We start from the raw sequence: 25,050 nt of genomic DNA, 5'->3' as shown, positions 1-25,050 counted from the left end.
AACATTTCCAGAGTGAAATCTTGCAGGTCATGGCAGGCAGAGTCCTTCTTCAACAGCACTGACATTAATGCTGCTTCAGAGCTCATTTTGCCATGGAACCTGGGCACTCAGAATGGCTCCTGCAGCTCCCCCAGCCCACTCCTAGGTGGGCTCTATCCATGCCTCCTTCAAACTCTGGCATACAAATGAACATCAAACTCATTCTCCTGTTTCTTAAAAAGTTATAGGACCATACAGGGTAAGAGTTTCTTTGTCAAGGGTTGGGGAAAGGGCTTCATGAACTTCCCACACAAATGCCACATTCTTGTGTTTGCAATTCCTGACATATTTAGATGAAAGGCGCTAAAGAGCTTTCAAGTCAAATATTTTTAATTAAACTTGAACACATACATGCAAGTAGAAACAAGTACAAACATTAAGCAAATTTGGTTGATAAGGTTACATTATCAAACAACAATCATCTCAATCAGTATTTTTTTCCATATTTAGAACTCCATATCAATCTCACACTTCCAAGTTGCTTGAAATTCGACCGAAGTTGTCTATCTTCCATTTCCATCTTGTTTTTGCAATCCAAGGACATTTTTTGGTGACAGGCTTTTCAAACAGAAGAACTTGCCAGCTCTTTTTCCAAGCTTTTCATATGAAGCATTTCAGGTTTTCAGGAATTAGGATCACTTACAAGATACTGCTTGTAATTCAACAGGGAACACCAAGATTTTCATGTATTTTTATCTATGTATTTATGAAAAAACGCTCATTGTGCAGCCTTCCACAGAGACAAAGATTGGTGTGTTCTTGGTGCAGCATAAGAACCAGCATTTTCAGGCCTTTGGGACAGACACACAGCTCTCTGAGCATGGCAGGACATTTTCTGGCTAAGAGAGAAATCATCCAACAACAACATAAGACGACAATAACACAGAGATTTTACGACATTGTAATTTACCACAGAACCTCCAACTAAAAAGGAAAACAAGTTCAGCACATATTTAATATATCTTTAGATATCTAAAGTTATAGATGGTACAAACCTGATCTTCCAGGATGAAAACAACTCTGAATATATTGACTGAAGGAATTCAATTACATTTAGTACTAGGACTCTTAACAGACAGATTGATGACAGAGAGCCCACAGAGCACCACAAACAGCCAAGGTGTTAAAAAACATGATTCATCAAGAAAGAATGAAAGATATTAGAGCTCAGAAACAGTTAAGATATCCTTAAAAGGAGAGAGAAATTCTTCCCCATCTCTCTTCAGGTATAATACAAATAGTCAGAAATTCAAAATTATAGCATGAAAAAGTAATCTGGTCACTAAGAAAATTCTTCTAAATATACACATTTGATACTAGAATAGATGACCTGGGAAATCTGCAATAATGAGATCTCAGAAAAACACTGGACAAATCTGTCAGGAATACTACAGAGTTCATCCCCTCCTTTCAAGACAAATTAGTTCAACAGTCTTTTCACCCTTATTTTCTATAATTTTATGATTAATTTTCAAGTGATTTATTGGGGTGTTTCTTTCCTACACTCTCATTGACTTTATACTTACAAGTAACTTTAGGATTCACTTCAGGCTCCTCAGCAAGCCCAGCAAGTCTCAGATGCTTTATTAGTAAAATTTACAAGTATGAATGCTCAGTGAATACACTGAGCTCTTGTATCTGAAAAGGACAGCTCTGAGGAAATGCCACAAAAACAAAGCACACTGGATTCATTGAAAAGTATCCGGGCCTCCTTGGAAAAAAATAAAACCAATAACAAAACCAAAAACAAAGCAACAATAAAAAACCAAAATCTCCAAAACCCACTCCCCTTCCCCTCCCCAAAAACCCAATCCAAAACCAAACCAGCAACAAAAAATTCCCAAATCCATGTGCTAAACACTGCCTAATTTTCCAGGAACATAACATTTAAAGGAGTAATTAAAATGGAAAACTATTCACTTTACTGCCATTCCTGTGTAAATTATGTGTATATTAGAAAGGGATGGGCAAAGTATTGGGGGGGAGGTGAAGGGTGGGATTTATTTAAAAAATGAAAAAGCATCAACAGACAAAATCATTACTGACAGTACCTAATGTGTCACCTTGATACACAGACTTAGTCTGACATACTGAAAATGCTGAATCATTTTCTACTTTCATTTTCCTGAAGAACAGAAAACGTTAATTAAGGCATCTTATGTATCAGGAAAGCTGAACAAGTTAAAATATTCTTGGAATTTACATTGTCATTCTTAAAATTTCAAAAGTAAAATCTTCTCACAAAAGAATATTGTGAAAACAGATGAAAGACCAATTTTGTTCTTTAAGGACCCAAGGGATATTTCTACCTGCAGGTCAGAGATCTTCAGTAGCACTGCTGTGCCCAGCAACACAAACAGACAAAAGCTCAGCCTGGTAAAGACACTGCCCTCAGGAAAAGAAGCCATTCTCTTCTGACAGTGTTTGTACTCCACAGCTCTCACCAACACACCACACTGCTTAAATGCAGCTCTTGTAGTTCTTCACAAACAACATCAGCAGCAGCACCAAACCACTGAATCCTGGTTCTACAGATGATCCTACTGAATTAATAATAGTCCTTGTTACTAGGTTCTAGTTTAGGCCAGTTTGGTCTAGAGAGAGAGAGTGAGTTAGAACAGCTCTGGGCTGGAGCAGCTCCTTCAGCTGAGAGCTCCCCAGTGGTGCTGCACAACAGGAGAGACTTGCCAGGTCTCCACTTGAACCCAGGAAGCTGCAAAAGGGAACCTGCATTCTGTCTGATCATGAGCCATCTCACTTGCACAAATGTATTCAAAACAGCTCTGCACAAAAGAGCCCAGGAAAGGAGAAGAGTACAAGGAATTAGATAGAGAGCAAGGTCAGGGATGCTAACTGCAGGATAGAGCCAGTGCATACAGATAAGAGAGAGATACCAGCAACCCTTTGGCCAAAGGCAAGGACTAAGAGGAAGCACTATTACATGCTAAGGAGAATGGCTAGGGAAAATGAAATGTTGCTTTTGCTTTATATTTAGTGCTCAGGCAAAAGTTGTGAAAACAAATTAGCATGTGGCAGGACTAAAGCAGTGGAAACCAAGTATGATCTCCAATTGTGGTAGTCTCCAATTTGGAGCCCACGCACCTTTTAACTCTTCTTTTAAATCCTGTCAAAAATGGACTAGATGATTGACTGTCCTGCTGCTCAATTTATATTTCTTTCCTTGTGTGGTCCAAGAAATAAAGTCACAGATTCAGTTTGTCACTAACTGATTAAAAATTAATCAATTATATTGATCAGTGTTAACAGCCAATTGCAATGCTTGCTTTCATTCTCCCACAGCTGGAAGGAAACTTAAATCCATGGCAACATGAAAACAGTGACAAAGGCTACATGTAAAGAACCTGCTCCACCTTGCTGAAACCTCAGTATCTGAAAGTTAAGGAGGACAGAGTAAATCTGCTTCTGTACACAATTAAAGAGGAGTTACACATGCATTTAATTAAGCTAATTGTTCTTGCTTACCATGACACTTATCTGAAACAAATCATTAATGGCCTTCTGAAATGGAGCATGTGATAAAACCAATTTCACTGTGAATGCTGCTGTGGGCACTGATAACTATTTGTTAGGAGGAGCTGTATACAGTTGTGACTGGCATTGTTTTGTTTCATCACATAATAAAAGAAGTTGTGCATGACTGCTTTACTCAATTATGCATGAATCACAAACCTGTCATACCTCTTGCAGGCCACTGGGATTCCTGCAGACATACTTATATATAAATATTTTTAGCTCAACAGAATTAATTTCTTTCAGTTTTCTGTATTCTTCTGCACTTAAGTTACCATGTCTGAGGAATTAGAACTGACAACAACCTGACATGCAGGATGTCTGTGTAGTCAATAATGCCCTGTATGTTAATACTTGGAAAGACCATACAGTCATTATGCAATTCACAACTCTGAGTGCAATTAAGTTTTATGAACTGTAGAAAAACATTAATAAAAAGTAGTTAAGACTGGCTTTTCAACTTCCTCCCCATTTCTACAGAGTAAAGCCTAGCCTCCAAGGCCTTGTTCAGTCCCTGATACACACGGTTTTGTTTTACCTATAAAATTCTCCAAATAATTTAAAAGCATTCTTCCAGAAAAACACCTCCAATGTGCTGCTACATCAAATCATTCTTTCCTCCTCAGCACAAACCCAAGGACAGACTTCAAACACTGACAACATGATCTCCATGTCCCCTCATCTTAGTTTCCTTAGAGCCCTAACAAATTAACTTGTCTTTTCATTAAGACAGAAGAAATTTGATCGAGAGAATTTCTCGCCAAAATACAAGATTTTAAATATGCACACTGTCCTCAGCACCATCATTGTGAGTCCTCCACACCAGTGCTCAAGGGACACACAGCAGATAAAAGACCCCTCATCAAGAGATAAGGAAATCTCATTTAGATGCAGAAGTGAAATGGTAACGTTTTAAACCCAGCCTGTAACAGAAAACAACCCCCTCCAACACACTGCTTAAATTAGTTTCATAACATGCTTCCTAAAAAAATAAAAACCATCTTCCACTGAGTAGAAACCATACTAAGACCAACAACTGCACACAACTAAATCAGGTGGCCTCACTTACCAAACAAGCAGGTCCTTTTTAATAAAACCTTTGTAAATAATTAATAATTAATTCACCTAAATTCTTTTCTCTGAGCAATTATCAGACCTATCAACCTTAAGCAAAAGGAGCTCAACTGAGCAGCCTTTCAGATTTTAGCCTCCAAGTTACATCTTAAAACAAAGGAGTATTTCACTATGATTTCATTGGTAACTGCCTGGCAGTAAAGCATTAAAGGAAACACTAATTGTTGATTAACTGCTAATAAATTATAGTTCTGCAAATATAATATATAAACTATTAGGTATGCTAAACCTGTTACCTCCCTCACCAGCTCAGGCCCATCTTTTATTTCGGGATTCCACAGAGTCAACCACACAGAAACAAACCACGAGGAGACACAGAGATGAGATGAGCCTTGTACACTTACCCCTCCTGACAACTTAATCACCCTGACTTTGCTGCCTCCATGGGGCCCATCACTAGCACTGTTTGTCCGCTGCATCACTGTCCTTTTCACCCCCGGCTTCTGCTCCTGGGGCCGGCCAGGGACAGAGGCCACGCGCGCCGCCTGCGCCGTGGGCAGCGCCGCCGCCGTGGCCGCTTTGCTCGGTAACACTTTCTGGGCTGCCTGAGGCTGACTCGCAGGGATCGTTCTAGTTTGCCTCAGCTGCTTCACCGGCTTCATCTGCTGTCCTTGGTACGGGCCGTCCCCTGCGCCCTGGGGGAAGTCTGTGGGTTTGGGGTGGATGTTTGCCACTACTGCGTCTTGTTTTCTAACCAGGAGTCTGCTTTTCACGTTGTGCCGGGTCTGCAGGCCGGAGTGGGGGATGTAGGGGCTGCCGTTGGTGGGGAACTCAGAGGAGTCCTCCTCGTGCTGCATGTAGGGCTGCTGGGAGCAAGGCTGCTGCTGCTGCTGCTGCTGGGCAAGTCTCTCCAGCAACTCTCTCTTCCTGGCCCCAGCCTGCTGCTGCCGTCTCAGCTCCTTCTGCTTCAGGATCTCCTCTCTCAGGCGCTTCTGCTCTTCTATCTTCAAACGGTACAACCGAGTTTCTTCATCCTCGTCTGGGTACTATAAAGGAAAAAACAAATGAATTTACAGAATTCTAAACAGATGCCCAGCTCGGTCAAAACAACATGAAATTGTTTCAGATGTAGAGCTTTTTACATTGTCCCTGATACACTCCACTAATAGCCTTGCTTTGGTATCTGCTGCTAGGGTTTATTTGCTATTCATTACAGACAAACAGCTCAAATCTGGTTTAGGACTTAGATATACTATTTCCTAGACAGAAAAGCTTTAATACCACTTGAGAAATCTGATCAGAATACTAAAAAAAAATAATAATAAAAAAGTTTGACAAATTGGAATTAATTTAAAAGTTTCCAAAACCAATTAAACTATTAATATAATTCAAGATATCAAAATATGTTTCAAATAGAAGGTAACAATACAGAGGCAACCCACTGTCACACAGGTTTTATCTTGCTCTTTTCTGACAAAGTAACAAAAGGTAGGGTGGTAAATGACCTGAAAGGCCCTGATTAGAACTATTGATTTTTCTCACAGAATTTTAAGCTGATCTCAAACTCATTTGTCACACAATAATTGGTTATAATGAACAGCACAAGTCAATCTCTCTGACCTTGAACTCATGCACTCTCTTCAGAATCAAAATGTTGCCAAATGCAGTGTTGGAATATTAATGGTATATAGAGAATGCCTTTAATATTCCAGCCCTGGGCCTCTCTGAAAGTACTACACACCATCAAATAACCTTCCTAAAGATTCTTCAACTCTGGCAGAAGGGGTTCTTATGAAAAGCTGTATAAAAATGGACAAGAGGCAAGGAAATGCAGATTCTCATCACCCCGGAAAAGAAATCAAATGGCTCTTGCAATAAAATCACATATATTTTTCAAAATTAGGAAGAATACTTTTTTATTTTATTATTTCTCTCTTTTTAACCATTTGAAATATTAAGTTAGACTTATGGAGAATGCTTATAAATGGTAATGAGCACAACATTCGACTCAAGATGTATTAATCTTTCCTAACAACAACCTCTCCAAGTAATGATACTTTGCATGCTGGTAAATTAATGCATAGAAAGTGCTAGAATATTTCTCAAAAACTGCCATTTTTTGAACATATGTGACCCAAATGTGTGAATTGAAGGTTTGGGGTTTTTTAAGAGCTTTTAATCCTATTGCACCTAGAATCCTTCCCAACCCAAGAAAAAACCCAGCAGAACAAATTCAGCCATAATGTTGGTTCATGGATGTGAGAGCCCAGCAGAGTCAGGTTTGCACTCACAGTACCCAGATGCACAAATCCTGAATGTTTGTTTCCTTCAGCGGTAGTTGCTTCTTCCCTGAGCAAGTATTGACAGTATCTCAGTCACTAAAACCAGCTCATTGTGTCAAAAAGCATCTAATTAGTAGTCTAATTAGAAGTCAAAAGAGTGGCTAAATAAGACTAACCAAATTGCATTTTTGAAATCTGTATTTATTTTTTAAGTATAGGTTGTAGTTCAGGGACGAGATCTAACAGAATTCTTTGCATGAGAATGCTACATCTACCCCAAAGTCCTTATCTTTATCTATACTTTGTAGAACATGATGGTGGTGATTAATAATCACTGTGACAACTGAATTAAGATCTGTGTTGATAGATGGTACAGAAACATACTTCTAGAGGAAGAAACCCAGATATTTCGTCTTGTATTGACTACTGGAGATGCTGGATTGTAGCAAAAAAATAGAATATTACCCTTATGAAATACAGGGAAAGATTAAGACCCTTAAGAATAGTTTGCAAAGGATGAGAAAACATGTAAGCTTCAGCTGAAGATGTGCTGTTATGCAGATCCTAATGCAATTAATAAAATTTTCAGTCATTTTCAGAGACACTAAATATCACAATTACTACAATTGTTCAGAGGGAAAACTTTTTTCACTTAACTTATTGAATTAGTTTATCCACCTGCTTTGGTTTAGATTGTAATATTTTACAATTTATCTAAACAAGCCTGATGGATGCCATGAGCCAATACCAAGTTTACTTTTGGAGGTAGTCCTGTAATTTTTTTCCCTTATGTTCAACTGGAACATTGCAGCATGAGTCTTCAGGAGACCACTTCTATCAGTGCCCTTTATTATGAGGGATTTGCCTGCTCATTTTATCACGTCACAAGTTCTGAAGGCCTTGGGAGACAGAGATCACGATGTGGCACGCTCAGAACACAAACTCAAAGGTTGCACATAGCACAGAGATGTGTGCTTTGCAGCACACTCAAATGAGTCCCGCCAACACACAAGGAATGAAAACCCCAAGGGACTCTGACTAATACATCCCTGCAAGAGCCCTTGGACAGATACACTGATTCCAACTATGCCAGAATTAAACACAGAAAGATGACTGACACAAACTAGACATAAACTCTATTACCAACACACATGCAGTTCAAAGAATGCTTAGTAGAATATTCAGGCAATTTGATCTCAAATAAAATTTGAAACTTTCCTTTGTGGAACTAGACTAAGGAAATTAGTAATGATCCTAGGAAGTCAATCCCTTCTTAGAAGTTAAAATCAAGCATCAAGAGCCCTGAGGTTATATGACAACTGCAGATCAGTCTGTTAGTAGGCTAGAGGTAGACCTAAATCCTTCAAAAGCAAGGTACTACTACTACTGTTAAATTCTAAACAAAAACTCCCTAGAGCTGGAGGAAGACCCTGTGATGATTAACAAAGTATCTCCATTAGAAGTCAGATTCAACTCAATTTAGTTGTACAATGACCCAACAATGACTCAGATTGAGGAGGACAGCAAACTCCTTATCAGGATGAAAACAGGGGCACTTAAATCCCCTTCTCCTCAGCTCTAAGAGCACCTTATATACACCACCCTGGAGAGTGGGGGTATATATGTGATGTATAGTACATATAAATGACCTGGAGTGTGTAATAAGGACATTCAGCATATGGAACAGGCAAGAGAGGGTCAGGTTGAACACAGGACACAATGCCCATTGCTAATGACTTCCATCCCATTAGTTTAGTAAGCCCAGTATAGATTTCTCCAACAAGCAAAGCACTGCCAAGGAAAAAATCAAAAAGGCAAGGCAAGCAAGCATTCTGCCTATAGAATCAACTGGGAGAAAGTACACATCCTTCAAAGTTCAAACCACTGTAATTTTCACATCCTGTGTCTGGAAACAATATTATCTGTAGGTAAAAAAGAAGAAAAACATGGAGCAGCCTCTTCCCTAGACAAATTATTAAGCTTCACATGTTTTGGGTAGAAAACTCCCCAACACGAAGAAACGGCACACTGCACATGTATATGGCTCCTCCTTTTACAGGAGGCTGCAGAGTACAAAAGGCCAGACAGCCACTTGGTTTTGTGGGGGTGGCTTTTTTCTACCAGGTTTTGAGTTTGTTTTCTTTTCTTTTTTTCCTTTTTTTAAGTGGAAATTCTCATCCATCTTTGAAGAGCTTTAACACAATGCATTTCACTGAGGTTTGAAGGAAGACTGAGCCTTAGCTGCAGGTTTTTCTTCTCCTTTCAGATCGAAGGCAGTTTTGATGGGAAGTACCAAAAGAAAACATTACAGGCTGTTCTCCTGAATCTAGCTGAAGAGCCCCAGCAAGAGAGAGAAGCAGCAGTCCCACATCCTTCGTCTGGGGATCCTAGAATGGCACTGTTGACTTACAAAAAGACAGCAAGGACACATTCTAAATCAAGGGATTAAACTTTCTACTGAAATTTAAGTCCCAGTACCACTAGCTTGCTTTTCGTGTAGTAAATTAAAAAGAAATAAACCCATATCTTTTCAGAAGTCTGCAGGATTAATTGCCAATTAATATAACTAAATGCTGAGTCATAAGAACCAGACGCTGTTATTGTTCTGGTTGGCTCCCAAGGAACAAAAAAGGAATCATGCAACCAGGATCACTTGTGTCTCAGTAAAATGGGTTCAAGAACAGAACATTCAAAATGGTTTGATCTGTGGCATAAACACAAACCTATCCAGGAGGCCTGTCTTTATTTTTTTAAATTGTAACATTAAGAACATAAGCTAGAATAATTTGTCTAAAAATTCATACCAATTATTTGCAAAAGGCACAGTCAGATCCAAATTGCATCATTTGGCTGCTTGTGTTCAAACCCACAAAATACCTGAATTAAAGGGTACCTACATATACACACTGTACACTGCACATTGCTGATAACATCAGCTCCTGAACCTGAGGAAGGTATGAGACACCCGACAAAGCAGAGGTGCTTGAACAAAAACAGGAAGAGAGTGAAGAACGAGGTTACAAGTTACTCCAAGAAGCACACTGCCCCCTCTTGCTAATTTCCAACTAGAAAACAAAAACTGTGATACGACTCTTACAAGCACAAGACAGGAGGCACCATTACAAAAATCTGGAAGTTACTTAAACTGGAGAAAATTCTACAATTTTCAAGTAGTTCATAACCAAAGAGATGAAAATATTTAGATACATTTGATCTAGTAATTTAGTGCAGCAACTCTTTTCCATATTGCAAGCCTTGTTAGAAAAGACAGCAATGTAAAATCCAACAAAATTAACCATTCACTGGATTTGGAAGAATGGAATACAAAGGTTTTCTTTCAGTACATCAAGGATATTATCCCCAGTGTAAGTACTAGCATCAATACAGTGATGACTACACAGTGCTCTACTAATTTCCCTCCTACTCTGAGCTGCAGTATCCATTTCACCTAAAGACACATCACCTTTCTCCATTCTCCTTCTTCTTTAAACTCAAAAATGCTTAATACTGCCTCAATTCCTCTAATCCTAAAATGACTTCAACAGGAGCAGAATTAGGCCCACATCATCCAGACTTTTCTATTTCAATGACAAAATGATGTTTCAGACTAAGGACATACAATTTAAATCCTGGGGAGTAAAAGCTATTCTGAACAGGCATTTAAGGTCAGTATTTTGTAGCCTCACAGGAACAGGAACACGAGCATTCCGTTAATATACAGTTTTTAATCTCCTATTCATTCACATTGCAAACCTTTCAAATACCTATATTTAGGGTGAGCAAAACCTCTAACAGCCAATATTGCTATTTTTTGGTGCTTCCTGAATGATAGGCCACTCATAAATACAGCCATTGACTCTTTAGGAAGAAAGATGCAAAGAAAAGTCTTAATTTTCCAGTTGAAGACACTTGCAAAATAACCTGCCCAATTCAGTTATGTGCCATACACCTAGAAAAGGTGACAGAACTTAACTCTTTCTCATCATCATCAAAAGCAATAGAACAGGATGAAGTCAATTAATTACAAGAAAAACACAAAAAAGACTGCAAAACATTACAATCTGCCTAAGGAGAGATATGTAATAACCTACACTATAAAAACAGTGAAGGAAATCATTAAATGCTTGTAAATGAACACTTTTTAGTGCAGCATTCCCATCTGTAAGAGTGACAATAAGCAGCAGCAGTGACCAAGACCACTGCAGTGGCACAGCAGAAATGGGACAAAGCTACTGCACTGTTTGCAGCACCAGGCTCTGTTCCAGGTGTGCTCTGGAAGGACAAAGCTCTGTGAGCACACAGCCACACTCTCCTAATGCCTGCCAAATATAACTACAAGGGCTTTACTAGGAGACTTCATTGGTTCCAAGACAACCCTGGTTTTTTTCCTGCTTTGCAAAAACTTGCATAAAACAGGTATCAGAATTTTATCAATGACATCTTTGACAGAGAAATAAAAAGAAAGTTGTATTTGTAATACACCAAGAATTCACACAGGTAAGATTAGTTGGTTTGATAACCAACTAGAGTATGTTTAAAATGTAAAATGGAGACAACAAGATGACTGCTTTGGGGTTGTTTGTTCGTTTAGTTCTCTATTTAATTAAAAGAAATTCTAAAAATTCTTATCTTTTTCTAAATACTGCCAGAGATATTTTGGAACTAATGTCTTAATTTTCCTATGACTACACTACAGAATAACTTCAAGATGTTTTAGATGGGGAGTCCTGTGGCTGATTTTTCAAGACTTACCTTACTAATGGCCTGAAAGACAAGGCTTCTCTATGAAGCACTGCATTTTGCATTTTCTGTGACTGAAATTATTCCAAGAGACTGAATTGAGGGGGAAAAGATTACTTAAATATTTTTTCAAAAAAGGTGAAAATTAAAAGCTAAAAAAGGACTTTTTTTTTCATTTCCATTGAAAAGCAAGTTTGCAAGGAGGTCAAACACTGACAGCTTTGGGTTTCTTTTGTGCCTGATTTATGCAAATTAGTTATGACCATCCCTAATTCAAGAACAAGATGAAAAGCTAATCATGAGCAGCTTAAAAGGAAGACAGCATTATCACAATTAAAGCTTTCAATGGCTGTTGAAGAAAACCTGTTCCTTGAGACAAGATTCATGGTTAGCTGTAACTATGAAGATTTACAGTTCCTCACAGAATAGCCTGACAAAGCACACAGGGCACATTTAGCCATCATGCTCAGGATATAAAGAGCACCATCAGTCCAATCCTACCCACTCTCTCAAAGCAACAGAGCTCATGAAGAGTCTTCTCTAGCTTCCAGGAGATGTGCTCAGGGAAATGGTCATCTGTTCACATGACACGATCCAGTGGAGCTGAAAACACTGGCACCTGATTTTTTCAATTGTGCAGAACACCAGCAGAGCAAACAGCATCACTTTCTCCAAAATGGAAAACTTAAAAGCATCTCCTCTTTTCCCTCACATGAAAAGGTTTCATAAAAAAGAGATTTTCTTTTTCAAGAGCAAGAGGAAGGCGCTCCATGGACAGCACAGCTATGATCTCTTGCATGAATGCTCAAGGTCTAGTAAAGACTGAACAGCCTAAAGGAAAAGAGCATGAGGAAGACAGCTCTCCAAATAGCCTTCATTTTTTGCCTTTGAGACATACAGCATCATACAAAACGACAGAGAAGAGGCTTTCAGACTTAGAACAATATAATCACCTGAAAATAAATTGTAATTCCCAAAGATAAAAATGGGCAAAATGAGTATTTCAGAGACTTGTATCAATGATCACCTTTACTCAAATTCTGCCTTTTCCTAGTAGAAATGACAATTCCTCCCACAAAACAAATTCACCACAGCCTTGCCAACCTTCCTGACCCTCTATGTCAATGGAGACTATTTCTGCTGTTACAATAAAAAAGAAAAGTGCAATTCAGAAGGGAGGCCTCTAGTGGCACCTAAAATATGTGGTGGATAATACATTAAGTGTGCTTTCAATTCATAAATCAGACTAGAAAAGTCTTTTAAAGGTGGGAGCTTTGTGGTGGGAGCTTTGTTTCTTGTTGTTTGGTTTGTGATCTTTTGTGCAGGAGCATTGGGGGGTAGGACGGCGGGGACAGACGGAGATGAGAGATCTCTGCAGCCAGGTTGTGGAATTTGGGGTTTATTGTAAAGGGCCTGGGTGCAGGGCCCTGCTGGAGCTGCCAGCCACAGCTCAGAGCAGGCCTGAGAGAAGAGAGGGGTAAAGAGGATGAGAGAGAGAGAGAAGGAGAGAGAGTGGGAGTAAAATAGGATAAGAGTGCAAGAGAGTGAGGTTCTCTTTACAATACAATAAATCTTCTGTGTTGAGTATTTTAATTCTCACTAACCAATCTAGTACAATATACAAATCCTACAGCATTTACATACAGCCTATAAGAATCATTACATTACTATACTGTGTTACATTTTAAACTCTAAAAACTCCTCTTTGGACCACTTCTGCTAAGCTAGTAGGGTCTGCTCTGACCCTTGGAGCTGTCTGCAAGCAGAGGGTATTGTTTCATCAAAAGGGGATTACCTTCAGCCAGCCACACCATTGTTTTCCAGTTGTTCAGTAACTGAGGTATCTCAAAGCTTGCTTTCATGTCAATCTCACTTATAGTTTCTATATTCTCAAAATCTTTTGCCAGGCAACCATATTTATAAAGCTTTCCTGTTTCATCTTCCCCAACACTTTTGTTTAAGCAAAACAAAAAATCCCTTACCTCTGGTTCACATTTTCCTTCTGACTTTGCCTGGCCCACTGGGGTGATGGGTTTAGCTTTCATCTCAGGCCTTCCCTGGGAGTTGGAAGCAGCAGTGGCAGGCTTGGTGGCAGGCAGGGTGCTGGGGATGGGTTTGACCTGGGCAGCAGGGGTGGAGCTGCGGCGGGTGCTGCCCATGTCCAAGGCGTGGGCCGGGGCGATGGGCAGCTCGCGCAGGTTGCTGTTCCTGGGAGCCGCCGGCTGCAGCTGCTGACTGGAACGCTTGGCAATATTCTGGGATGGGGTACTCTGGAAAGAACAAAGGAAAAGAACTGCTGATTTCCACCACAAACCAAGCTGAAGTGATTCTGATTTCACATTTTCCTGATTTAGCTCCATTTGGGAAAATAAGCTTTGTGAAGAGGCACAGTATCATAAATATCAGAAAAGAAATACAGCAATGAGAACATTTTAATAACCTTTTTTTATAATTAAAAGCAAAACTTAATCTCACTTGTTTAACACCATTCTCAGAAACTGGATTCACTGTGTGATTTCCTTTCCTAATCAGAGCAATTATGCTAAACTATAGTTATATTGTCTTGAGCACTGCTCCAGGCTGTTGTCCTACCCAACCTACCAAGCAGCAGAATATGCTGCATTGAAGGAAACTCAGAAGACAGAAGAGGCATTATCTGAACCAGAAAACTGATCAGCAGTGGTACGGAGAGGCCTTCAATTTAAAAGAGTGTCACAAAACTGGGCTCCCACACAAGCACAGACTGCCAGCAGTTGTAAAGCCTTATAAAGCAAACCTCTTCTTCACCACCCCTTCATTGCTAGTTCTTGGGCATCTGCAACATCTCCTATTGCACCCAAATCAAAAAGAACACTGAAGACCAGAGGAGAAAAGAAAGATACACATGGTATTTTTCAGTGCATATTATAAAACAATCAAGGCAGAAAACAAGCAACAAATGGTAAAAGTAGAGGAGAGAGTAGGAAGGGACTAAATAGAACTGAAAATCCACGTTGGTGGGTTTTGAAACCTGTGCTTACATGCCTGCTACTCATGCAGGACACTGTTGTATGTGGTACTTACATGCCTTGGCTTCATTGGACCCTGTCGTGGCTGACACTGCATCCTGTTGTTATTTGGCTGCTGCTGTGTGGCCTGCATGTGAGGCCTGAACTGCGGCTGGTTCATGGGCATCAACGGCTGTGGAGGCCCTTGGAGATGGTGATGCTGCTGCTGCTGCTGGTGATGGTGCTGCTGTTGCTGCTGGTGATGCTGCTGATGAGGCTGTGGTTGTGGCTGAGGTTGTAATGGAGGATGCATGGGACCCTTCACATGAAAAAAAAATATTTTAGTTTCAAGGTAATAAACTCTGGAAAAGCACCTCCAGCCTCCTGAGTCCTGAGCTCTTTCTCTTCAGTGTAGCTGAAGTACTCTTTTTCAGGAGTGCAAAATGCTAGGTCTCTGATGTGGTCAGAAAACCCATTGTAATGAATAAAAGTGAATACATATCTCCATTCCTGACTGGTCTACCTTGACCAAGGTGCAGAACTATGAGCAACCATGAAGCAGGTTACACTAGGAAACAGGAAAGAACAGACCAAACAGAGAGGTGCAAGGTCTACCCTTAAAACCTGTGTAAGGCAACGGTGAAGTAAAAAGAAAAATACGAATTCAAGGGTTGCTGTCCTCTACCCCGTTTTCTAATGAGGTTTACCCTGGGCCCCTGCACATCCCCGAAGCGCTGCCCCGCTTCCAGCGGCCGCAGCCCGCTGCCGGCAGAGGGCGCTGCCGCCCCGCGCTGCCCCAGGCCGGCACCGAGCGAGAGCGGACACGGCGGCGGGGGGGAAGATGCAGAAGATCCGTCACCCTCCAGGCACTGCAGCGATGGCACTGCAGGGCCATGCCCCTCGGAGCTGCAACGCTTCGGCTCCATCACTCCCCCAGGCCTGTACCTGCATGCTGGGCTGCGTGTGCGGGGCCAGGAAGGGCTGTCCCGGCGCCTGCAGGAACTGCTGCCGCGGGGGGATGAAGGGCCGCGGGGTGGCAGAGCCGGGCTGGTTGAAGTGCAGGATCCCCACGGGGCCCTGGGGCTGCATGCCGGGCCGCACCGGCCGCTCCCGGGGGTACACCGGCTGCTGGCCCTGCTGGGTAAAGGCGGGCCCGGGCGGGCTGAAGGGCATCGGGCTCTGCGTAGGAACGGGATGGGCGCTGTTCAGAAGCGGAGGAGGCGGTGGCGGCGGGGGACTGCGCTGCTCAAACAAGGGGTGACCCGGGAACCTCGGATCTGCGGGAATGAGAGAATTAAATCACTCACAACCTTCCCAGGACACAAACACATTTCAGAAACATAAAGCTCTAGTCTGATTCGGAAAGTAACCTCAAATTTGCAGAATGCAAAATTCTGTGGGATGTTTTAATTATAAGAGCTACCCTCAAGGTTATGTTTCTCTTGTTCCTGTAATTTGTATATTAAAAGGAATTGATCCTTGAAAGACCGGCACAACTGGTACTCTGCTGGAATCAGCAATACCTTTTGGAAATTCTACTTTAATAAAATCAATGAAGGATTCCAGTGATTACAGTTTAAACCACAGAAGAACTCATACAGCATTGACACCATTTGCTGATCAGGTATTTAGCACATTTTAACATACTGTACATGTGTAAAAATATTGTGTGTGTGTGTATATATATATATACACATTACATATATGTGGTATAAATATAACTTACCCTCTCTTTTGTTTGCTAGGCTATATCATTTTATCAAACCTTAACAGAATTTCTTACACTACACACACAGTCCAGGCAGTTTAAAAAGTTACAAGAAACCCAAGTGTATGGAGAGTACTTGTTATCCAAATTATGACAAAATGCAACAACTTTATTGCAACAATCACGTAGATATGAATTATTTTTGTGTATATATAAATATCTGGACTCATGGCAGTTACAGGTGAAGACATATTAAAAAAAAGTAAAAATTCACATCCAAAAATCCAAAGTAGTAAAAATAGACTGGACAACCAGAATTTCTGGCATGGTCCAGCCTGGCTACATCAAATGGGATCTTCCAGCCTTCAGGTTCTTCTGAATACTTCATGTTGTGGGATATGCAGTGACAGTGCAGTCACTTTACAACAGGTGGGTGTTAATTGTTAATGGGATTGAAAATGCTCACCTGCTAAGAAGAAAGGATCTCTGTCCTGAGGAGGTGGAGGAGGGAGTGGTGGAGGTGGTGGGGGTGGCCCTCTCCACTGGTCCTGGATTGGCAGCCTCGGGGCTTGGGAGAAGTTGGTAGGAACTGGTCCAGGTGTATGCTGCTGGAAGTCTGGAGGGCCCTATTTAATAAGGCAGAATTAAAATTAAGGCCACCATCCAGAAATTTATGTATTGTCTGCTATAACTTTTTTTCTCTCAAAAATACAATTGCTGTATGAATTATCTCCTATCACCTGTACAAATTGACAGCCCTTACTGAGTCATTCCTTCACAATGGAAGATATATTAAACCCGAGTACAGTATCTTGAAATGAATTCACAATGTTTTAATAATCACTAGCACCACAGGAATGCCATTTCTTCTCAAGCTTATTTCTGAAATCCATGCAATTATTGACCTTCTTTCCCATTAATCCAAAAAAATCTGAATGTCTACTTTAGAAGACATTCCTGACATTTATCTTCATAAACCATACTATTCTTCATCATCAATTTAGCACAATGTAAGCTACAGAAGGGAGCAGCTTTACTTAAAAAATGGGGGGGAAGGACAATTTACAACATCCAGAAAATTAAAGAAATCATCTTTCTAAAAGAATTAAGAGGAGAGTAACATTTCTGGCTATTCACAGTTTAGCATCTGAAGCATTTTAAGAAAGAAAATTTTGTACTCTTTCTTCCAGTAAGGCACTGGATTTTTTTCCTTTTTTAATGCCCTTTTTAATGCATATTGCAGGAAGCAGTATATTAATACAAAACCAGAACTCTGCAGAAGACACATTTAATTGAGTAATTCACACTAGAATTTTTTTCCTATCAAGAGTTGACAAAATACACTGGCAACCTCTGATATACAGAGTAAGCTTTGCTTCACATATTCTCAACCATTTCCTTATTATGTGAGTAAATCAAGTAAGAAATGAAAATAATCTGTGAACATCCTTGCTTTCTATAAAGATTCTGAAATCAGTGGTGGGATCTGTTCTGTCTACATGTGATGCTCACCTTGAGGCTTAAAACTTGCACTGCTGAAGACAAGCTTTTCAAAACAGATTCCAGACCAAAAGCTCCCTGCTAGACTGAAGTATTGACATCAGGAAAGGACCAAACAACTAAGCTGCAGTAGATTATCTCTTATCTCTTGAGTTGACCTCACCAAGGGTACGCACAGTCTCACCCTATCATATTTGTACTGCACAAAGACTGGAATTTTAGGATAAGAATTTCTCACACAGCAACAATGGCCCTGAGCATACTCACTATCAAAGCAGCACAAGACAGAGCTGCTTTTACAGCCTTCTACCAGCACAATACACCGGGGATTGGCAAGGCCCAAATAAGTAGATGAGAAGCACCAAGGATCAGATCCATTATTAAATCTGTGGCCTTCCTGAAACACCTGAATGGGGATATGTGAGATACTGAAACCTCTTATTTAGGACCAAGACTGTGACTACTTATGTCATTATACAGCCATCAACTGTAAATACATTATCATTCCTAGAGATTAAAGGGTCTATATCCCCTTGCTTCCAGTCAGCCAGTCTCCTGTGGATATTTCATTTAGTGAAAAGACATTATATTACACTCAAGCATGACAGTCATCATAACATACACACTGTTTGTAGGAGGAGCTGTACACTTCTGCAAGTGAACAGTCACAACACACAGTATTCCTGCCACCTTGGAACTGACTACTGCCTTTGAATTTCACAGGCTATCTGCAAACAACAGCAGTTGGAGCAAGATGGAGCTGTTTGGGATGGAAAAAAGTGACATTTATTTGTTCCATAAAAACCTTCTCAGGTTTAGCAGAACAAGGATGTTGAACAGCTTTGCCCTTCCCTCATGTTGAGCAGGACAGCGCTGGCTGCCTGCCAGAAGATCAGCTGAACACAAACCTTGAGGATCCTGACCCTTCACTCCCAAACCACACCTCCAGCATCACTGCACATAGGAGCTGCCAGAGCTACTTTCAATATAAGGTTAGATGCATTCCCTCAGCTCAGAAGCTTTGGTGACAAAAGCCTATTTGTCAAAGTATTGCTCTTACAGCAATCCCAGGGAATACACACAGAGCCCCTCCACATGCTGCACACCCTTGAGGGAGGCACCCAGCAGACCCACTCGTTTTTAGCTATTTATATTATAGCTATTTAGTTATTAGTTTACCAGTGGATAATGCATAAGGCCATTGCAACAGGAGCATGGGAGAACCCAGTTCAACAGGGCACTTGCACACAAGATGGTTTTAACCTTGCATCTGATTTACAGCACGTAGCCACATGCTCATCTTGCATCTCGGGACAGAGCATGGTCTTGACAACCTTTTTTCCCCATTTTCAGAGAGCTTGACTTAGAAGTTCTCAAATTCCTCTTAGTTTCCCCTAGACATATGCCTACACATATCTTAGTCATTTGTAAAATAGCCAGCAAAAAACAAATTACGTGGAAACTTACTGAAACCTGGGCTAATAAATCTTAAGTGTCACATTTCTGCCACCCGAGCTGAAGAACTGGCAGCAGCAATGAACTGTCTGGGCTTGGTTCCAAGCACCAAATGCCAGTGCAGTGATCATGGTCTCCTCTACCTGCTTCTTCCAACTCCATGTATTCTAACCTGGTTGAGGTAACAGATCCTTATCAGTCTCTCCTCTCACTCCAGACTTCAGTTTTAGTGCTAGGCTGAAGGGAACAGGCTTAGGCTACAAACTAAGCAGCCATCTCTGCTTCTCAACCACATCTGTAACCTGGTCTCAAGCATCTTCCTCAATCATCAATTCCTTGCCCAATCTGCCTTTTTGTTCTCCTGGTCCTGCACATTCCTTCAGACACATTCTGTCATCCTCATCATGTCTTTCACTCTGGCCACTGGTTTCTAATCCCAGCATGGATCCAGCTTCCCAATTTCCAGACTCCAAGCTGGTGGTCTTGTGTGGTAGCAGCTGGTCAGGAGCTCCTACTTGCCCCCCTCAGCCCCTGATTTCTTTGTCTGTACACTTACATCAGGCCATCTCCCCTCTTTTTCTTGCCAGGGAAGCAGCAGGCACAGGTTGAAAAAAACCCAGTATGTTTATTTCAAATAAACAATTCTTTGTACCAGCCTTCTCTCTCCTGCCAACCTGTACCCTCATTATTATGCCCAGATTTGTCTCCTCCTAAGGCAGCCCTGAATTGCAAATGCATGGAAAGTCCTGTTGAATTTCACACAGCCTTCATGTACTGAAACATCCTCAGTGCAGCCAAACTCAGTTTTCTTCCTTGGAAAATGAGCAATAATAAAACATTTCTAAATAACTCACTTGGGCATAAAAGTATTTTTCCACCATTTCAGTTTTAAAATGAAAGTATATTTGGAAAATTTCAACCAAAAGGATTGAAAATGAGGCCACCAACCAGCACAACATCTTGGTTTAAGCCACCAAAGTCTGTTAGTATTACACACACTGAGAGCAGCTTTATATTTCCCATCATAAAGAAACAAACCTTTATGAAATAAGCTTTAGGTGAGTTTTAGAACTGAGTAATGCAAGGTCATTTTAAGTCCAAGAAAGCTCACACTTAAAAAAAAAGCAAACAAAAAAACAAACAAAAAGAAAAAAAAAAAAACCACAAACCAATAACCATCAAGACATTTTACTATTAAAAATAGTAGCAATGCTGATTTCAAGCTCCCTGTGATCTTCTATACCAAAGGTGTCCAGCCTTTGGTACAGAAGATCACAGGGAGCTTGAAATCTGCTTTGATTCTTGTTTAAGAATCAAAACATTTAATGTCCTCTCAATATCTGCACTGATTTAACAGAAAATAACAGGTATCCAACTGTTATCCAAAAGCTAGTGTCAAAAAATCGCAACAAATGCTCACTAAGATACATTAAGAATTTTTTCCTCTAGTTAGCAGTACATGTCATGTAAGTACGTGCCACAACACAAGTTTAGGTCAAAATAACTCTTAAAACAGTCCAAGAAAGAACAAGAAGGACATATCTGAAGTTTGGAACTCTTCCTATTGGCCTCTCTTTTTTCTGTCCCTAGCAGTGAAGAACTCTGAGGTTTTTTCCACTTTTTAAGATTCCAGATTCACTAACAAATATCTACTTATTCGATTGCTGAGCAGATTTAATGTTTGACATTTTGAAAAACTACTAAATTATGACTGATCACATTTCTTGGCTGATAACCAAAGGCCAATCATGCAAAATTAATTGCAAAGACATTTGTTATTTGCTGAAAAATGAATTACTAATGTTTGCTTCTAAAAAAAAAAAAAAAAAGATTAGATTGATTCTTTCCCTTCTTACAGTCATGATAAACTGACCTCCACTTTTTTCCTAAACCAGCTTTGCTTCTATATCCCTACAGATAAAAACTTCTGCCCTAAATAACAGTATAAACAGGGAGGGAGAAGCTTATATTTTCGTATCTTACATTGCTGAGATTTTTCTTCAGAAAAAGCTCCCAGGATAATTGCAATAGGAATTCAGTTGTGCAACTGATTCATATCACACACTCCATGTGAAAACTCTAACATTCAACTACTTCCAGACACACAATACTCTTTTTAAAAAAGAAAATACATAAATTATTATGAGTGTTTTTCTAAATTATGAGGTCTTTGTCTATTGTTTTCAAATGACATTACTTTTTTTTCCAATTCAACAGAAATACAGTACTACCACTTCAACTTTTACTTATGTCAAATTCTAATTGCCCTAAAACCAGTACAAAGTAATATAACAGTTCTCCATTGCTTAAAGCTTTTGAGGGTGGGCTTATTTTTTTGGTGGTTTTTTTTTTGTGTTTAACAGTAGTTAAACTACAATTTTAGTAGTGGATTATTTTACCATTAATGTTAAACTCTACATTCAGCAAGTATTTGTTGCTAATAACCCCCAAGTGCCCTCTGGTATTTGGTGGAAAAGACCACTCAGAGCTATTTAACTTCAAAAATTAATGAAGAGCAGGTGCAAAAGCCAGGTTTCATAATGGTCTATTTTTGATAAAATAAGCATACTGTAACATAGATGCATAATAAATCTTTATATGCACAGTAGTTACTCCCATTTTTCATGGTTTTGCTATCCGGACAGTTTCAAATTACACCCAACTATTCAGTACACACATCAGCAGGAGTCCCTGCAAAAAACATTTTAACTATTACTTCACCATTATTAAATCTTTCAGGAAACTTCCTTACTAAAGTGTTCAGAGCACCCATTTTTGAGCTAACAGGTTCCAACTTAAAGAAGAAAATTGCAAATTCATAAGATCAGCCAGGGCTCCGAGGTTCTACATCTCAGTCCAACACTGGGGCCAACTCTATCACTGAGGGAAAGGACAAACATTTATGTGCCTTCCCAGTGAGATCCCACAAGGTTGGTTCACATTCATACAGAAATGGTTACCATGACAGTTACCAAATGTCCCTAAGAATGACCCAGCAGATATCTGTATCTTCTCCTGTTTTTAAGGAAAGCTCTGAACTCCATAATTTAATTGATTCTCCTGCAATTTTATTTTCAAAATTCAAGAAGAAAAAAAGGTGCTGCTTAAGAATAAAAGACCTGAGGTCTAGAAGGAAATTACACTGGAAATAGGATTCTGTATAGATTTCTTAAGAGAACACCCTCACAGACATTTCAGAAATACTTCAAAAGAGAAGATAACACCACAGTGAAGTGCTGCTGACAGGTATTTTGTCTTAAATCTTTGATTTTGTGATGTTTACTCTTACCAAAAAATGTACCCACTCTTCCTGCCACACACACCATAATTTACTGCACACTTCAGACTGACATTTTTATAGAGTTCTGAATAACTGCATGTTGTACAATTTCCCCTTCTACTAATTTCAATTATTCAGTATAGCTAAGGCATAACCTACACCTTATCAATCACATTTGGAAAAAAAAAAGGCAATGCAAACTTGTGTCTACAATTCATTAGAGTTGTGAATAGCTCATTGAACATGACTTTCACACACTCATGCAATCCCACCTTCTGAAAGAACACGAGATAAGGTTACTTTAATCCTTTCAAAGAACTGCACTATTTTGCCTTCCTTTTATCCCTTTAAATATCCTTCCTAGTTAAGAAATTAACATTTTCTCTCATACAATTCTTACACAAATTGTACTTTTACTTTTCTGCATCTCTTGTTAATTACATGATGTTATCTCCAATAATCTATTCAGGAAGCACAGATAACTTTGGTTACCAATAAAAGGGAAAACTTAGCATAAATTGCTTAGCACAAAGTTAATCTTATAAAGCAAGGAATAAAGAGGATCTAACAGCTATTATATGATTTATCAGCTTCTCTAAAGGGGTCACTCCACTTTCTTCATGAGACTAATTAAATACCTTAACAATGTCATTGAAACGTCATGAATCTTTCAATAAAATACACCCTGCCTGTACAACATGTTTTCATTTATTAATCTCACTTAAAATGCAAAGAACTAGGAGAACCCCATTGACAGTTAAGCAGGGCCACTCAGTTAATTCTTCTTATATGGTTTAAATGCAAAGAATAATGACCACTATAACCTATGACAATTAAAACTATAGCCATCTGTCACAAGATGTTAATCCTCTTATTTCAGCAGCCCCCAGACTTTTCAGAAAGCTTTCCTAAACTGCCTACCTCCTGTGCAAGAAACTGACTTTTCAGCCTCTTGTGTAGGAAACCCTGCTCATATATCTTGGACATGGTTCAAAAATTTCCAAGTAGAAATATGTATCTGCATCTTCCATGAAATATGGGTCTTCAAGTTTCACAGTATTTTTTTTTTGTTTGCACAGCATACAGAAAGGAATGACTCATGGAAATTCTTTATTATAAAATTAATTTTTATACTTTTTAAATACAGTTTCAATGATTCAGTATTGTTCTTCTCAAGTCTATAACAATCACCTAAGTCCATCAAGGTGAAATAAAACCTAGCAAGCACCATGGTTTTCCCAAAAGATTTAGGAAAAGATCACCTAATATAAAAGATACACCTTGATTCATGCCAATCATGGACAGAAAAAGTTCAGAGTGCCCATAAAAGTCCAGACAACAGTTTTATGCCACCTATATAAGTATTTTCAAAGTTTCCAGAACATGTTTTTTGAGGGGAAAATATATAGCTAGCCAAGCACTGGTTCAAGTCTGTGGACTGCACAGATGCTGGCACTACAGGCAGACTGAGTCACAGAGAATGGGTTGATATTCTCAACTGAACTGGAAGTAATTTTTAAAATTAAAATGTACCACACAACTTGGATATGCTCCTCTCTTACACTACACAACTCCAAGACACAAGAAAGAGTGTTGGGAGGCTTAGGCAGAAGTCCAGGTCATCTGTAGGAGAAATCACCAATGCCTTATTTCACTGTTTAGGGTCTCAAAGTAGAATTTCCATGTCAGCCAACATGGTAAACCACTACAAGCAAGGAGAGAAAGGCATGGAATCCCCTGTTATTTAAGCCAATTCATGATCAAATAGCTAACATAAGTAACACAGGCAATGCAGACAGAGATGGGTATTCCCAGTCAACTGACAATCCCTAACAGTTCTGGAGACTAAAGCTAAAAATTTTAACAGTTGTATACTAAAAGTGTCCCTTTCCAGCAAGTTTCAGGGCATCCCTGCAATACATCCAAGAGGAAGATATTCATGCTGCAAATGGAGACAAAACCACTCCCAACTTCCGTGTGTCTCCAAGAGAAGCACCAAAGCAGATGGGCCCAAAGGCAACCACATCTCCACAGAACTTCTGCTTCAGAGAGCCTTAATGAAATACAGACAGAGAAAATGTACTGGTAACAAGATCCCAACTCTAGATTTAAATTCCTAATTTAAAGTGCTGATCTGCAAAAAAACCATACTCCCATCCATCTATTTGGTATGGATGAAGGAAGAGTGCCTCCAGCAGAGACAGGCCATAATGAAGAATATTGTGACAGACAAGCTGTTGCAACCTGCACATACTGAGGGGGAAGAGTAAACCCAAACCTCTCAAACCACAAACCTAAGGAAGTTCTTTAACACTAAATTGTTAAACTAATTCATCTGGAAGATTCAGTTTCACTTAAGTTTGCAATCCTCTGCAGGAGTGGGGTGTGGAAGAGAGCATGATCATTTTTGTTTGGTGCCCTCTAACTTCTAAGGTTAAGTACAACACAAACAAA

The 25,050-nt window shown here is 39.8% G+C and overlaps 1 protein-coding gene across 4 annotated transcripts in view; it reads right to left on the bottom strand.

The window, feature by feature from the left end:
* RBM33 (RNA binding motif protein 33) overlaps window positions 1-25,050 on the bottom strand; it is a 101,938-nt gene that overhangs the window by 28,051 nt on the left and 48,837 nt on the right. For all 4 annotated transcript variants that reach the window (XM_030943752.1, XM_030943753.1, XM_030943755.1 and 1 more), the window contains exons 11-15: window positions 16,828-16,987; window positions 15,599-15,930; window positions 14,730-14,972; window positions 13,649-13,936; window positions 5,049-5,690 (exon numbers count right to left, since the gene is read on the bottom strand). In XM_030943752.1, the coding sequence (XP_030799612.1) occupies window positions 5,049-5,690; window positions 13,649-13,936; window positions 14,730-14,972; window positions 15,599-15,930; window positions 16,828-16,987 (1,665 nt within the window). The remainder of the gene's footprint in view (window positions 1-5,048; window positions 5,691-13,648; window positions 13,937-14,729; window positions 14,973-15,598; window positions 15,931-16,827; window positions 16,988-25,050) is intronic.

Source organism: Camarhynchus parvulus, chromosome 2 (assembly GCF_901933205.1).
Source record: "Camarhynchus parvulus chromosome 2, STF_HiC, whole genome shotgun sequence".
Taxonomy (NCBI): Eukaryota; Metazoa; Chordata; class Aves; order Passeriformes; family Thraupidae; genus Camarhynchus; species Camarhynchus parvulus.
The sequence above is the reverse complement of the archived record's forward strand: the minus strand, read 5'-3'. Positions and strand labels throughout refer to the sequence as shown.